The 17,278-nt window shown below is 41.5% G+C and overlaps 1 protein-coding gene across 1 annotated transcript in view; it reads right to left on the bottom strand.

Moving 5' to 3' along the window:
• MCTP2 (multiple C2 and transmembrane domain containing 2) overlaps nucleotides 1-17,278 on the bottom strand; it is a gene marked incomplete at its 3' end in the record, with an annotated part of 100,689 nt that overhangs the window by 79,170 nt on the left and 4,241 nt on the right. The window contains exons 3-7 of the mRNA XM_082290357.1: nucleotides 14,914-14,976; nucleotides 13,680-13,788; nucleotides 2,586-2,728; nucleotides 1,701-1,777; nucleotides 455-566 (exon numbers count right to left, since the gene is read on the bottom strand). Coding sequence (XP_082146483.1) covers nucleotides 455-566; nucleotides 1,701-1,777; nucleotides 2,586-2,728; nucleotides 13,680-13,788; nucleotides 14,914-14,976 — 504 coding nt within the window. The remainder of the gene's footprint in view (nucleotides 1-454; nucleotides 567-1,700; nucleotides 1,778-2,585; nucleotides 2,729-13,679; nucleotides 13,789-14,913; nucleotides 14,977-17,278) is intronic.

Raw genomic sequence — 17,278 nt, 5'->3', positions numbered from 1 at the left:
TTCAATTAATTCAGTGAAGAAACTGTCAGTGGGAAGATCGGGGTTTTACAAGCAAGGTCCTCCTCTCAGCCTGCGTGTTCCTCCACAGGACTGGGGTAATTTAAGTCTTAACATCCAAGCTCACTCAGTTTTTAGGTTTCACATGGATAGGTTTTTTCATTGTTGTTAAAAGCCACAACAAAAAAAGGAAATATAATAGCTTTTCTTCAACCTGCCCATTGCAGTGCTGGACACACGCCCAAGACAAAAGCATCCAACTACAAATGTCTACACAATTTTAACCCAGCTAACTATGGGGCTTTTTTTCTAAAAGTTATGCTCTATCTCGATTTCAATATTGCATCTCAGAGGATGAAAATAAAGGTGGCATTTCTCAGTAAATCAGATTATGCCAGCTCTTCTTTTCTCCCCCCTACAAATTCCAGCTATAAATTTGATTTCCTAAGCCACTTACATTTCTCTTGAAGTCTCCTTGCTTTACTGCTAGACTCAAGTTTAATACAATCACTCCCATGTCATCTTCTAAACTGTTGGGATCTTCCAGTTTTAAAACCTGTTCAGTAGTTCTACAAGCAAAAAAAAAAAAAAAAAAAAAAAGAAAAAGGAAAAAAAAGTTGTGCATTTATCGACTCCAGTTAACTCGAGTTGATTATTAAAGGTCAGGCTGAGCTGTGCAAATTTCAGCTTCTTGTCTGAAATTCCCAATATTGAGTTTAAATGTTAAAATGGGAAATCTGGAGATTTCCTTCTTGGTTCTGACAAAATACACCCCTCTTTTAATAATGCAGCAGTGTTCCTACAGCACTGCTCACTAGTCATAACTCTCCATATGCAGGTGCACACTGAATTAAGTTACTACTACCTCCACTTCACAGGGAAGAGTGACAGGGAAACTCATCCAAGTGAATTTTCTAATATTAATGGCTTGTATTTGACTCCAGAGATATTTATTCTGCCTGCTTTTAATCCCTCTCCATGACTCTGTTCCCCTGCTGAAAACAGGAATGCTGGTATTTACCTGGTGGCACTATCTCATGGATAAATTAACATTTCTAGAAATTCAGATACAACGGCCAGGGAAGCTACAATTCCCCCTGCACAGGGAGAACTCATTTTCCCCAAAAAAGTCATCACACAGCAAGGGACTATAAAAGAAACAACTAAAACTTGAATTCCTGGCTTCCAGCTCCACATTGAGCCCAAGCAGCAGCAGCAGACAAAAGGCACAGGGCTTGCCTCGGCACTAAATCAGGGCCAGATGCAGCTGCTGCAGGCACGGATGGAGGCGGGGGGAGGCTGGAAAAGGGGCGCTGGCAGCAGCTGGGCAAAACGCTCCCCAGCCCCAGAGAAAGGTACCCCGAGCCCTGTGGGGCTGAGAACAGCTCCCAACCTTCTCCCCCCTCTTCCTCCATAAATCATCCTGGTGCAGCTCTCCTTAAACAATGCTGCACACAGAAACTCTTAGTCCCAGAACTGGGCTGCGTCCAGGCTGGATTTGAATCCAGTGCATAACGCCGGATAAAGACGTGTGCAGAAGATTTATCTCAAGTGATTTCTCTTAAACTGTGCTCCCCTCTCTTCTATCAAAAAGGAGTTTTCACAAATAGACAAATTCCAAGCCAGAACAAAAAGCATTTCATTACTTCCCTCTGTTTCTCAATGAAGCTGCATTAATAACCTTTAATGAAATAATCTGTTACCTATTGAGTTCAAGTTCAGTGAGCGCTACAGATGCCGAACCCATGAAGTCTGAAGAGGTTAAATCACGATCGTACACCTGGTGGCAAAATAAGACAAATATTTCCAATTTTCACATCATAAGCCAGTTTTATCCCAGGCGATGAAAGAACAGATATTTTAAGCCCTTTCAGTTCAATTTTGTATTTGAAAGATCAAAGCTTCGATATAATTCAGGGATCACTTTCCATCTCCCTGCTTTAATTTGTATTTTTAGCTAAATATTTAACCAGCATTTTGAAAGTATCTTCTTAATATTATGTAAACAGAGACATGTGTGCTGCTATGGATTGTGCCTGCTCCTTTACACTCCACACGACAGCATAATGAAACGCTGCACAAAAATCAGGTACTTCTGCTTACAGATGTTTTAGCAATTAGTGCTCACAACTGGTAGCTTGCGGTTCTGGTAACTGTAACGTTACTCATAACCAGAAAAGGCTTTGCTACTTGTCACAGCTGCATCCCAGGTAATAATTCTGGGCAGCCCAGCCAAATTACACTCCTAAAACGTGCTTCTGAAACTGCTCTTGGTTTCCCTGAGTTTGCACAAGCACGGGGGGGAGAGAGAGAGAGAGCGAGCAGAATTCAGCTCCACGGCTTTAAACAGATCCAGTCAAGGAGTTTTATTTCAAACTTGGGTTTTTGCAGACGGAAAGCAAAACATGCAAGTAAAATCTGGGAAAGACATATGTGCATTTTAATTTGAAATTGCTGAAGCTCTTAAACTGGATTGTGTTTTACGCCGTGCTGCTGCAGCGAATAAAAATCAATATGTTTCTAAAGTTGAAAATAATTGCTTAAAAAAATATTGGCCCGTCTTTCAAAAATCTGAGGCCAAAACTTACCTTGATCCAGAGTTTTTGATCGAGGGTCTGTATGGGCAGCACAACAGTTTCATCCCAAACTGGGTTGAGGTTCTTGTAGACTACCTTACTTTTGTAGAGGGTTTTCCCATTCAGTTTAAACTTCACATACGGGTCACTTGTACCTGTGATAATTAATTTTAAAATAAATTAGCATGCCCCTATGCAACTCCGCAACCTTAAATTATATTTTCATAAAATAATTTAAAACAATCAATGGTAATTATCTATTTTATACACAGGCATATACTTAATTACCTATATAAAAATTGCTCATTCATACCAGAAATTTATAGACAGAACCAGAAAGTTGTCTGAAAGCAGGCAACAACAACAAAAAAATCTTCGTAGTTTGCTTGATCTCTGTTGTTTTATTTTTAAAGAATAATTGTTGTTTAACAAGTCTGTTAAAAATTTAATTTGGTAAAAGAGCAAACAGAAGAAGCATTGAAGCACTATTTACAGGCCAACTAACGACACAGTGGAAGAGAGAAAATGTGATCCTGTGACTATGAATATATTCAAAGGACCAGAACTCCAAAGCATCGTAACTGGGATAGGAGCTCCAAGGAAACCAGTAACAATAGCTAAAGTACCCGTCAGGATTTCATCACTGGTGTCACTTTGCCAATTTACTTAAAACCCAATTTGAGGTTTCAGTGAAAAAATACCGACATTATTCATCAGCTCAGGATAAAAACCACACAGAGAACAGACTCTGTAAAAACAAGCACTGTCCAGGTAACACGTTTTTTAATCCAAGTGGCACAATTTGCCATGGCAATAATGTTCTGTGTTTTTATGGAGCAGATGTCCATACACAGAGCGTGAGGCTCGTGCCACTCGGCAGCAACAGAAAGACTTGCATCTGTCAAAGGAAAACAGAAGAGGGAAGCAACTTTTTATTGTTGTTATTAAACTGGTGGCATCTGCACTAACGCCAACCACTGTGCAGGACACCAGATAAGAGGGGGAACAAGGTACAGAGAGGATTTAACTAGATGATGGTTGATTTAGTTATTCATATAGACTTTGCAAAAAAATCCTCACAAGCTGCAAATAAGGGGGGGGGGGGGAAATCCAACTGAGATGTAGCAGCATCTACAATTAACTGAGCCTAGGTGCCATTCACCTGTCATATCCAGCATTTTCTGTATTGCACATTATATTTGGAATTAAACTTCCCTCCTAACAGTTCAGTTTCATTAGAAGGGTAACAGTTAAGGTTATGGTCCTGCCAGCCCCCCAGCCTGCAGCGAGGGCTGCCAGTGGAAAAAACTGATTTCTACAGCAGACTTCAGAGTCAGAAATAATCTGAACCTGTCCTCCCTGGCTCCCACTGAGATATTGGCCGACAAACACATGGCAGTCCAGGGTAACCCAGCCTAAGAGCAATACCCAGTCTTGCCAATGATTTGGTGCACCTGTGAGGATGTGAAAAATCCGTATTTAAACATTCAAAGCTCTGATCAGTGTTATGTGACTTAAACTCAAGAAAAAACAATTATGTGTAAGCATCTATTTGGAATTACATAGCACTGTAAAGAACTGTGCTCCTGGGAGAATTATAAGAATTATAGGAAGTTTTTATTCTGCCTTAATTTCAAAAGGGAAGAGTTGTAAAACCTGGTCCATTCTGCACATAAAGTGTGTTTCATTCACAGAATGAAAATATCACTTGGTTTTCAAATAACTGTCTGCAGCTGATCCTTTTCCTGAATAATAATTGTTGAAAAAAACACTTTTTTTTTGTTAAAAAAAAAAAAAAAAAAAAAAGGAAAAAAGCTGCAGACTTCTTAAATAGAATTTTCTTTTTCTTCTCTTCTAAGAGAGAATAATAATAAGGGCCTGATCCAAAGCCAGGAAAGTCGAAGGGCAGCTTCTCACTGTTCCCAGTGTGTTAGGACTAGACCTTTCCCTAAAAATTTCTCAGAACTATGATTATACTCTATACAAAGCACAATTTCCAGGAGTAGGAACACACAGATAGATCACAGCCCCACAGCATGGGCGGCAGCAGTCCTCAAAAGATGCAGAATTAAGAAATAACAGCACTGAGCTCTTTGGTGTCACTTCAGAAAGATTTAAAAAGACAAAGGCAAAATATCCCCTGACTTTTATTTACAGGGTAAGCTGGACAAAGCTGCATAATTAAAAATAAGAGTAATGATAATGTCCATAACCTATTCTGTGCATGAAATAGCAATTGGCCAAGACAAGGAAAGCAACTGATGAAATGAAAGCACGAAGAGGCGATGGAGGCAGGTGGTCTATGGCCATAACTCATCTGCTTTTGGGACAGAAAACCCATGAAAAAGGGCAAAACCTGAAAAGAGAGAGAAAAATAGGAGATACAGAATGAAAGCAAACAGCCAGCAAGTTCAACACCCACAAGCAGAAAACTCCAAGCCCTTTCTCTGAGGATGGGAAGCAGGAAGACTATAGCTAAGTAAGCATCCCAATTGCATTATTGCTCTGCAAAGCTTTCCAGGTTGTTATACAGTAAGGGAAAATAAAAGGGGAAGGGCTGCCCAGCACTGCTCATGCGAGCCAGGCTTTAGTGATCATTCCCACATATTTATTTTTAATAAACTCTTCCTTTAAATTTACACACATTTATATATAGAAACATACATATGCCTATAAAAGGAGTATATATAAAAGGAATATATATTTTGTTTATATAAAAATATATATTGCACAATTTAAAAAAAAAAAAAACAGTGAAGGGGGGGGGGGGGGAACTATAATAAAAAGAGGCCTTTAATTAAATAAGATTGCCACTCTGGGATCAGGCCTTCATGCTTGTCAGCTTACTCTCAAAATAAACATCTCAAAGCGGGGCCTCAGTGGTGTCACTTTCTCCAGCAAGGCAGCCTGGGTAATCCCTCGCTATCTTGACAGCTCCATAATGTTCCAGCGGCTTCACGGGTGAGCGGCGGCACCCGCGCCGCGGAAAATATTAATGCCGCGAATTAATGGCGAGAGGGGGACGGCGCCTTACAAAAGCCGAACAAGGGAAAGGTGTCAAGTTAGTACCGGTGTTAATTGTGAGGGAAAATAATTGTGGCGGGGCGGGGGGTCCTGCGGCGCTCGCCTGTCGGGCTGTCACGGGGCTGACATCTCAACTAGGCAGGCGGGGGCCAGGGGTCGGCACGGGAGCGCGGCTCCCGCGTCCTACAAACGACGGGATGGCACCTCCGTGGCACCCAGCAGCTGGGCTGTCACCCCGGCGGTGGGACATGGAGCACCTGGGGGGTGGTGGTGGTCGCTGGGGTGAAGCTGAGTGGCCAGCGGAGAAATGTCAGGGATGGACGTGGCACCGCAGCCCCCAAGGCCTGCGCCGGGTCGCTGCCAAGGTGCTGACACAGCTCCCTGCTCATTGTGTCTGGGTCTGGTTTCCTTTAAGACACCCCAGATTGCATCCAGGTGACCAAAATAGTTGACAGGGAATGAGAAATAAGCCAGGTGGACAAGCATCTCCTGATGGGATGAACAGCACATTCTGCAAATTACTGACTGCATTTGAATTCAGGGCTTGAAGCCTTCTGGATTCAAGCTCAGAAAGACGTCTGGGTCTATTAAAAGCTATTTATTAGAGACAATCTACAATCTAGGCAGAAAAACATAACTTTTTTTGAAAAGAGCCTGGTGATGTTAGAGATGAACCAGTCTAAAAAAGGATTTTTGTTTATAATCTTCCTTTAACTGTGACAGAAATGGATCATTTTCTGAAGAAGCCAGACCAATTAAAAAAAAAAAAAAAAAAAGCTTTTTAGCATCCATTTCCTAGTGAAGGCAACTGAATCAACAACTTTTAAGCACGTGCATGCAGGCTCTTCTGAAAGCAAGGTCTCATTCACATTAACTCATCAGCTGTAGCAGCATCAACAGGGGATTGGATAATTGTTAAAGTCAGTTGAGAATTTTGTCCCCCAAAAAATATTTCTCTGGTGGGAAAAGCAAGGTGCTTTGAGGCTAATTTGAATATTATGCAGTGAGACAAGTAGGTTCTCACTCAATAAAATGTAGGGACAAAAAAATATATAAAACCCAAGATAATCTACTACTCACCCTAAAACAAACCAAATAAGAGTAAAATGAGAGGTTGACCTCTACAAAAAAAAAAAAAAAAAAAAAAAAAAAAAAAAATCACTCCATCAGCTAGGCCTCTTTCCCCATGAGAAAAACAACATTCATCTCGACAGCAATGCTCCCTGGAATTCCTTTGCATAATACCAATTTCGCTTCTATTTTCTCCCACTAACGCCAAAAAGCAGTGAGTAGAGGCAGACCAGACATCACCCAAAACCTGAGAAAGCTTCAGTGAGCAAAAAATTGCTGGGACAGAACAGCAGGAGAGGGTTTAGTAGCCCAAGAAACTGTTAATGGTGTCTTTAAATGGATACTGCTGCCCTCTAGCAGCTACCGAGAGATGGATCACATTCTCTTCAGAATGAGGAAAAAAGTAACCCAAGAAACCCAGAAGACCCAACATATTTTCAAGCCACACACTGTTTTATAGGAGCAAACTTACTGGAAATGTAGCATATGAAACAAGTCTCGTTCCATAAATAAATAAATAAAAATGACCACCAAATTGCCTTAAAATCCTGAAAAAATCAAAGAGCAGTGTGAAATATAACCCAGACCATCTTAAGTTTTGGTTAAAAAACTAAATTTTAATCTGAACAAGGAAATTAAGGATTTATTTTATATGCATGTAAAGAATAAATATCTGAAAATCTTCCTAGAAATAGAATTACTGGAGTTATTTACGACAAGGAGTAAAAGACATTCTAAAATGGAACACACATTTTTCTTTTTAAGTGGAAAACCACTACATCCTTGTAGTGAAACAGCCGAGATCAAGGCTTAAAGTGGAAATCAGAAAAAAAAGCATTCTGCTGGCAGGAAATTCAGGTGATTTTGGAAAGTTTTGGGCCCAGCTAGTTTTACATGGCCAGATGGAAATGAAACATTGCTTGGAAACAAGCAGCCCCAATAGGTTCCAGGGGAAAATAAAACCAACCAGAAAAAAAAACAAATACACACAAACCTAAAAAAAAAAACACAAAAAAAACCAATAAACCTAAAAGACCAGAGAAGTGTGAAGAAAGTGTGCAAACCCACAGCTGATGGGAGGATGAAGGAGGGGAAAAAAATGCCTGAACTTAAACATTAATAGAATGAAAGATGCAGATATAACACTTTCTGTTCAAGGCACTTCAGAAACACTGAAAAAAGTACAGGAACTGAGAAAAACCTACCAAAATGCCATGTGACATACATTAGGGACATATGACATGAAGAACAGAATTGTCTTTGGTAAGAATTAGTCAAGCTTAACACTGCTTTAGGAACTGGCAGAGGCTCTAAGATATCCCTGGAGCTTTCTCTTCTCCATGCTAAACAACCCCAGCTCAGCGTTGTTTCTTGTATTCTGAGTCCTCAGCCTAACAAAACCTCCTTACAGGGTCCCAGAAAGATGCAGTGTGAGCTGTTAATGCAGGCAGGTGCCCCTCAAGACCCAGCTCTGACAACAGATGGACCTGGAACAATTTAAGAAACTTCTTTTCTAAAACTACAATTCTGACACAAGCAGAGTCACAGGGTGTTCTCGGGGCCCAAATATTCTCTCCGTATGCTGCCGTTCCTGTATTTCCTAATTTAACTTTACAAGGATGGGAAGACATATAAATTGCTTTTGTTTGAACTCCTGCTTTTCTGAGGTTCCTATCTCAGTGCATTCCTTTCCCACAGCCAGTGCAGGCAGGATGCTCACAGGGATCCCTGTGCACAAGGGCAAAGCTTCAGGCACACCCACTGCACTTCCAGAAACTGGGCTTGGCACAGACAGACACTCTCAGCACAAGCCCTTGTTCACAGACCCACACGGCATCCAGAAAACATCCAAATAAGTGCTCAGCACCATTCAAATTCTCAGCAGTTGTAAATTAGCCATGATTATGCCTTTCAAAAAGAAGTGCAAAAAGTTGCCTAATACATCGCAATAATTAATAAATCTGAAGGCCTAATGATCTAATTGCAGATACCCTGAAAACAGAGAAAGTCTAAATTAATCAGCGTGTTTGCAGAGAGTGATTCAGCCTAATTGCTTTGAGCATTTGCTTTCCAAACAATTACTTGCTCTAAGCTGACAAACACCCAGCACAGCACACACACATCCCTTCCTCTGGCACTCTGGCATTAGCACAGACCCAGGCAGTCCACAGAATCATAAAATACCCTGAGTTGTCTAAACCCACCAGGATCACCGAGGTCTAACTTCTGGATAGCCCAGAGCTATGAGTGGTGGGTTCCTGCAGGTTCACTCCTGCTGAAAATTAAAAGTGTGTGTCATTCTATAACCTTTCTTTCCTTTTATTTTGCCCTTGGAAGGCTGAGCTCTGGCACAGCTCACAGGGAGTCCCCCAGGCCCCTCTGGCAGTGGGGGCTGTGAGATGTGAGAGCAGAGGATGATGTGCTGTGGGCAGGGCAAGCAGGATGAACCCATCGAGGCGTTGCATCTTCTGTACTGCTGCACCTCCCCTTGCTCCCTTTGCATGTTCAGCTGCCTCTATCATGAGAGGAAAGGAAGGAGAGGAATACCAAAGTGCAACAACAGGAAACAAATGAAACCTCAAAGAAAGAAACAGAGATGGGGCACAAAGGTCCCGTAAAAAAGTTCTACAAAACACAAAACCAAGTAGGAAAGAGACACACACAAAGTTCAGGCTGGAACAATGTGGTTAAAGAGGGGGAAAAAAAGAAAAAAGACGCCAACCACAGCCACTCACCAGATGACATCACATCCAAGAACTGTGTTTCTTGAAACCACACTGTTTAACAGATGAAAATAAAACTTTAAAAGCACAGGATTTGGAAATGGGAGGGGCTTCTCACCCTCACAGGCACTCAAAACCCAGTTTCTGTTTATTCTTACAGCAGCAGAGCCGGGTTTGTCACCTAAAGGAAGGAAGGCAGTCCCTCCTTACAGCTGTGGCATCACTTGGCTCACTGCTGTGTAAAGGTGACTTGACCAGGAGCAATGTGCACAGTCAGAGCATCCCAGTGCCAAAAGGGAGCAGGACCTTTGAGATTTCTTTAGGCTGACTCAAACAAACATGAGGCATCACCCTGCCCTGTGAAGGTGAACCAGCAGGTGGAAACGGGCTCCAGCCTCTCCCAGCTCCAAGCATGAAGCTGAGCTTCACAAAACAAGGGTCAACAAGGCCATAAAACCACTAAGGCTGTGACAAGATGCCAACACTCAGAGCACCAGTGATTTTTTTTTAAAGCCAAATGAGATACAGAAAAATCATCTCTCTGTTCTGCCAAGCTGCTGCAGTGCTCCACAGATCTTTAATCAATAAAATACATTTCTTCTTTCTTGCTACCTGCAGTATTAAAACTACATAGACACAAACTCCTTGCCATCGCTGAAACACATCTAGTAACAGTAATACTATAAAAAAGACATAAAAGTCTTAACTTGTGGTGCTGTGTATATACACATGGAGACCCATAACCTTCAGTGTTTGGCTCATCCCCTACAAGAACTATAAATGTAGGACCTGTGTGCTGCCCAACATTGGTCCCAAAGGTGCACACAGGTAACATGCCAAACTTACCATCTGCTTAGGCAGTTTCTAACCTGTGACTGCATGAGGCTGTAAGCAAGTAAATCAGACTTTCCAAGCAAGCTGATGACCAACAGGTAACACTTCTCTCATCCTGCATCCCTAGAGAGAACACTAATTTTGACCCAACAAAGGGGTTTTTGAAGTTTCTCCACTTCTCACCACAACCTGCTCTAGCAGCACTTGGAGTCCTTGGCTGGGGCACACATACTGGATGTTGCTGTACAGAGGCTTTTTCTTTCACTTACACTCCAAAAAATAGATAAAAGAGGAGAAGAAAACACTGAAACACTGATTTCTTTTTCTTTTCTTCATTGTTGTGCAATTTAGAGAAAGCACGTGCATCTGAACCAGTCTCCTGGGCTGATGCACCCTCTCTAAAGAGAGCAGTACAAGGAGAGGAGCTGCAGAAAGTCAAGGACTGGAGAGACACAAGAGACAGATAAAAAGCAATGCAAGAAGCAAAAAGTAAAGAGAAAAATAGGCAAAAGCAGATGTTAACAGGATTAATACTATGAAGAGGAAAGAAAATGCAATAAAAATCTGGTAAAGTGAAGGAGGAATTTATATCACACCAAAGGGAACACATCCTGGAAAGAGCAGTACACGGTGAGGCAAAGAGTCTGAAAAAAATACTGGGAAAGTTGGAAAAAAGTGAGGTTGTGGTGGTCTTACAGCCTGCAGTTCTAAGTAGAACTCCTGCTCACCTTTACTCCGCCAAGCATAATTATTTCCTAATTAATAACTGTTAAGCATATAATGAGTAAATTCCGCGAGAAACCTGCGAATTTGCTGAGCAGTGCCAGGATTTTTCAGCAACAGTTGTTTCCAACGGCAGAAATATTTCTCCTTGGTCACACACCTTAGATTTATTTTTACATATATGCACAGATAAATATTTCTTATGCTGGGACAGAACAGAGGCAGAAACAGACTGAACATGAGTACAAGAGACTTTACTCAGCTGCCAGGAGAGGGCATCACCCACCCACACTGCAGTCCCTAAGCCTGAGCTACTTAAACTATTGTAAAATAGAATTAAGGGGGAAAGTGCAAGCATGAGAAGATGTTTGCAGGACACCACACTTAAACATCATTTTCTTTATCTTTAACGAGATAAAGAAACTCCCTCAAAAAATGTAAACTGTTGGGTATGATGACCACTTTGAGACTTTTTTCCGGATAAATTGCTGATCGCACAATACTGCAAGGTATGACAGTTTGAATAAAAACAAGAGCAGCAATGTCCTACCTAAACACTCCGACTCTCTGCACTGCTCCCACCTAACCACAGCAATTCTGAAGTTGCTCACACCAGGCTGACCAGAGGAGGGTGCAAAACAGAGGACCAACAACTCTGCTTTCACAGAATATCTTAAGTTGAAAGAGATCCACAAGGATCATCAAGGCTTTACACACTGGAGAGCTCTGGCACCTCTCTGCATACAGAAGAGGGTCTGAGCCCTCTCCCAGCTGTGCCAAGCAGCACTGCTGGGTTAGCTCTAGGGTTTGCTGTTCCCAAAATGTGAATGAGGATTAACTGGCCTTCAGCCCACGCACAGTGTGACTCACAGGACACACGGGCCACAGAGGTGTTCCTAAATTCAGATTATTCAGAGCACATTGATACACCACCCCAGCACAGCAGCTCTAGCCAGCCCCAGGGCAGGGGGAGAGGAGGGAAGTCACACGCTCCCAGCCCACAAATTATCTCTGAGGTTTTCTCACACTGAAGAGATGAGCAGAGCTGACAACCTCGTGCTTTCAAAGGCACGCTGAGAAAGCCCAGTAGTTGTAGGTCAAGCCCCAGCATCACACAAAGATGTCACATAACCAGAGTGACAGCAGAGGCCTATAAAGATGGGCACCAGCAATGTGCTTTTTTTTTTTTTAAGGAGCCACCACTGCAGCATGGCAGTGACTGATGAATAATCATTAAGTCACTGTTTTCTCCCCTCCTGTTGCCTGTGCAATAAAAAGCAGCAGTTTTACTGAAGGAAGCATCACCTCACATACTCAGTTTACTGAATGAGAGGTCATTTGCCACAAAGCAACAGAGACTCATCAAAAGGGATTTTTTTCCCCCTTATGTTGTTTCACTATGCTGTCCAATGCTTCACTAAGATAAGCATTTGCTTTCTTACACAACAAAACACAGCCTAGAGCAAAGTATGCTCTGTCTTCTCTAGAAATACTACTCTGCTGGAATTGCTCATTTCTAGTATCTTTTTCATAGGAGCAGTTGGATGTGTCCTGGCTTGTGCAGCCTGCTAGTAAAATCTGATGAACTGCTACACTGTTAGGAAATACAGGCTTCTGTATAACCAGTAAAGATCTTAATCTAAGTACTCGTTCACTCCTTCCAAAAACTGGTAGGAAAAGCAAGCATACACTCCACCAAAAGTTACTGTACTGTGAAATCATGAAAAACCAGCAGGGCAAAAGTTAACTGAGATACCAGATAACAGAAATCCCTTATGAGCAGCCCATGTGAGAACGTTTCTAAATCAGACAGGTCCCTCCAGGTGCAAACCTTCACAGGCCTTTAGGCTGTGCAGCCTTATTTTGTTTAAAACTGAATGAATAAACCCCATGGCTTCACCTCAAAAGAAGCTGCTCAGACATTCTGAAAGACAAAAGTATCAGAGCTGTTTCCACATGCAGAAAAAAAAAAAAAATTGAAATCAAAATTGGACATATGGAAGAGCTCTCTGACAGGTTCAGATCGAAAGTCCAGAAACAGCTGCTGCTGCTGCAGGGTCCTACAACCTGCACAGAGCCTCTCCCAGGACAGCTGTTCCCTCCACAGAAAGTGGCTGGCTGCTTCTAAGCATTTTCACTCCCTCTTTCAGTATCCTGAAGAAAAGCCAGGCTAACAGCAAGCATTTTCACACAGTTTTTCCAGGAATTCCCCAAATATTTTACAGTTTATTTGATACGTCATCTGCGGGTGGGTTTTGGGTTTTTAGCATGCTGCCATTATTCAGTCACGTCCCAGATTAGAGAGGATTGTTGGCTTACAGCCCTGCTCCTGTGGTTTCCCTTTTATTAACATCTTTGCAGATAACCCCAAAAGCACTCCTACGAGCAGCTCCATCATTTAATAAAGCTCCAAATAGTCTTTTAGTCTGTTTTTTTTTAAGCACAGATATAATTTCTTGCAGATCCTGAATAGGTACAGGTGCTAAGGGCAGCCAAGAAGGAGCTTTGCAGCTGCACAATCAGGCAGGAGGAGCAGCAAGCAGAGGGCAGCTCCCTCCCCTGTGTATCCAAGGTGGATAAACCCAATCTCTGAGTGCTCTGACCTGGAGAAGAGATACAGGTCCATGACTTGTTGCACTGCAGATAAGCAGCCAGCTTGCTGCCAAGCTGAGATCAGTGAAAGGAGAGCTGTGTGAATTCTAAAGGAAGCCAGAGGAAAGGTGGGGCTCACCACAGCGATCCCTGATAACCAGGTTCCGGCCTTCCTTCAGGTGGATGGTCAGCAGGTAGGCAAAGGGGCTGGGCAGGTCACTCAGGCAGTCGTTTGCCTCCTCCAGAGCCTAAAGAGAACAAAGGAATCACTCACACACCTCCGGAAGCAGATCATAAATGAGCCAGGTGTGCTCCCAGTGCTGCAGAGACAAAGTCTTGCTCTTTCCTTAGGGCAATCTTTTACAGGAAGGAGGAAAAAAAAGGAAAGAGGGAAAAGAAAAAAATATTTCTTTCCCAGGCTTTACTTCACCATGCAAGTAGCTAAGTGTCAGCATCAAGTACGTTCAACAAAGCAAGGGCTATGCCTGAAAGTGAGTGGTGATAAAACCACCACAAATGCACAGGTTTCCCAAATCCTATCAGCTCGTCAGCAGAATTTTTCCCAGCTGTTTCTTGTGCATTCATAGCATCTCTGAAGTTGGAAGAGATCCCTAAAGATCATCGAGCCCTTTGCACCCATGGGATAACCTCACAAGGAAGAACACATTTCACACGGATAACGAGATGAGAGGACAGCATTTCTTTATGCAGTTCCAAAGGAGAGAAGCCCAGTGCAGGCAGTGCTTGTTGTGAGGTTTAGCAGATGCAAACTCGAGAGGATTTTTGCTCATCAGAGGTGCTCTTACACACCTCAGCATCATCCTCCAGCTGGAACACACACTGAACAGCTCTGGACAGCACTTGAGAGGTTATCAGAGGGCAAAGGTAGAGAAGTTCATCCACAAGGCAAACATGAAAATAACATGTCAGAACTGCCAATGCCTTTTCACACTGCCCTAAAACTGATTTTGGTGTCTGTCAAAGCCTACAGCTGTGTTAGTTGCTGAATTTACTTCAATCCAGTTTGTTCCTACACTGCTATTTGAGTATTTATGTTGATGGTTTCATCAGTTACCAGTACAATATAGATATTATAGAGTACCTCAAAAAAATGGAGAAAGTTTGGGTCTATTCAAAACATTAGCAACCACTTTTAACTACTAAAGCCCCAAACAACAAAAACACAAAACCATCACTAAACAAACAAATCCTCCACAAACCGGGAAAAAAAACCCCACAAAAAACCAAAACACCACTGGGCAAATCTCTAGATGGCTTCTTCACCTGCTGAGATTTTAAATTTGAAAGAAGCAAAGAACCTAAGGCTAAAATAAATTGTGCTGCTGATCAAGTCTCAAAATGACAGGACTTACCATTTGATCATCAAAATTTTGAGAGGACAGGGAAGAGTCAAAATCCATTTCTCCACCTGGGTACTATAAAACAAAAGATACAGTGAATTAGACAACAACACAGGAAAGAAAATGCTCTTAGTATCAGTTAAGAAATTACTCATACATACGTGTAATGAGTGAAATGCTCTTACTTATGCATATAGATAATTTAAATATGTATTTCTTTTTCCTGTTTTACAGTAACTAAACTTAGTCTCTTGAGTTTAATCCAGGAAAATAAGTGCCTGCTTTCAGCTAAGAATAAATTTCTTCTTCTCCTCCCCAGCACTGCGTGCTGAAGGCTCTTATCACAAACTCTCCTGATGTCTGAAGGTTGTTGTGTCTGGCAGCTGGCTGCTCACACTTGACCACAACTTCTCCCTTCACCATCCAAAAAGCAAGATTCACTTAAAGGTTTTTTAAATAGTGTTTTTACTTGGATTGGTGTTTAAGGGTTTGGGGTCTTTTTTGTTTGTGTGGGGTTTGTTGTTTGGTTTGAGGTTAAAAAAAAAAAAATGCTCAGGGGAAAAGTTAAAAAGAAATGGTCAAAGGGAAAGGTGTCCTGGTTTTGGATAGAGTTAAATTTTCTTCCTAGTAGCTGGTACAGTGTTCTGTTTTGGACTTAGGGTGAGAACAATGTTGATAACACACTGATGTTTTTAGTTGTTGCTGGACAGGGACTGTCCCACAGCTCAGAACTGGCTGGGTATCAGTCAGCAGATGATAAACAATTGCACTGTGCATCACTTGTTTTGAATATTTTAACTGTTGTATCATTCTTATTTAAACATTCATTCTTTTAAAATACTATATAAAATACGTAATTAATATAATTATTTTTAGAATATTGTGTTTTAATATATTTATATTAGAATATATAAAATATTATTAAAATTATTACCTCTTCCTTTTCTCAATGCACAAATTTTACCTTTTACCCCTGATTCTCTCCTGCATATGACAGCTCCCACTGAGCAGGGAGTAAGAGAGAAGCTGTGTCATATTTAGCTGCCTGTTGGGTTAAACCATGACAAAAGAGAAAAAAAAAAAATACAAGGAACTTCCCCCACCTTTCTGCAGTAACTGGAACATCCAAAGGATTTTTATCTAGTGCCATAGGAGAGGAAGTCAAACATTTCTTCCTAAATACTGACTCATCCAAAAACTTGAGGCTACAATGCCCAGAATCGAGTTTGTCTGAAGGGATTCATCAGCCAAGACACCTCTGATGATCTTTTGTCTGCTGCAACAGCCCACGATCATCATTTAAGCAGAAGAGGACCTACGTGCCTGGGCAGCTCTTCTGGTCTAAGGCAGGGCAATCACAGCCCATTCAAACACCAAGATTTATGCTGAGGATAAATCTCGGTCTGCAGAAACGCACACAAGGTGGAATTCGATCCTCATGTGAAAGCGTTTTCGTGTGCAGTGTGGTAACATCCACACCTCTCAGATGAGAGCAGCATTGTGCGGAGCACTACAGAAACATTAAAAGTGAACCAGCTCCTGCACCAAAGTACATAAATCTTAGCTGTATTGACATGCTGAAATAAACATAAATATCCTTTGTGTAATTCTTTCCTCCTCCTCTGACAAATACACATATTACATATCAGGAAGCACAGTAATCCAGCACTGCAAGTAAAATTTCCCCTGCATGACAGACAAAATTTAACTTTAAGGTTCCCACAGTAATCATAACTTGGCCACCTTGCAAAAGCACATTAAAAGTGGAAAAATTATCATCATAAAGAGCAGCAGAAGAATTTTCTCACACAACAGAGCTGAGTTACAGCTGCTAGGGGAACCCTAACTTTGAATTTTCTGACTAGTATGCATAAAATCTCACTCGTGTGCATTAAACTTAGTGTTTCTTGGAGTCTCTGGCTTCACAGGAATCTCCTTCAGGCATCATCATTGGCACTGGTAATGGTTTCTTTACAGCTTGTTTTACATGGCACAAACATGGGATCAAAGAACTGCATTGAAATCATAATAATTTTAAAAGTACTGTCTTGGCTAGCTTGATATCATTTACAATAAAAAAATCACCCTCAAAATTATGATTTTGTCTTTATTCTGCTTTTTGTTTACTTACATGACATCCACAGATACCGAACAATTATAATTTTAACTAGTAAAGTTGGGGTTTTTTTCATTTTAGCTCCACATAATGTAAATTACTATTATTCTAGGTACCTAACTGCAATGAGCTCACTGAATACAGATAAAAGTCCTGGTGAAAATATGGTCCTGAAATCTCGATTTTTATCGCACTATGGTGACACTGCTCAGCTTTAAACAAAAGTGGGCACATCCAGGTGGGTCACAGTCCCAAATGCAT

Source organism: Coloeus monedula (genome assembly GCF_965178545.1).
Source record: "Coloeus monedula genome assembly, chromosome: 14".
Classification (NCBI taxonomy): Eukaryota; Metazoa; Chordata; class Aves; order Passeriformes; family Corvidae; genus Coloeus; species Coloeus monedula.
This window is presented reverse-complemented; position numbering and strand designations above follow the sequence as displayed.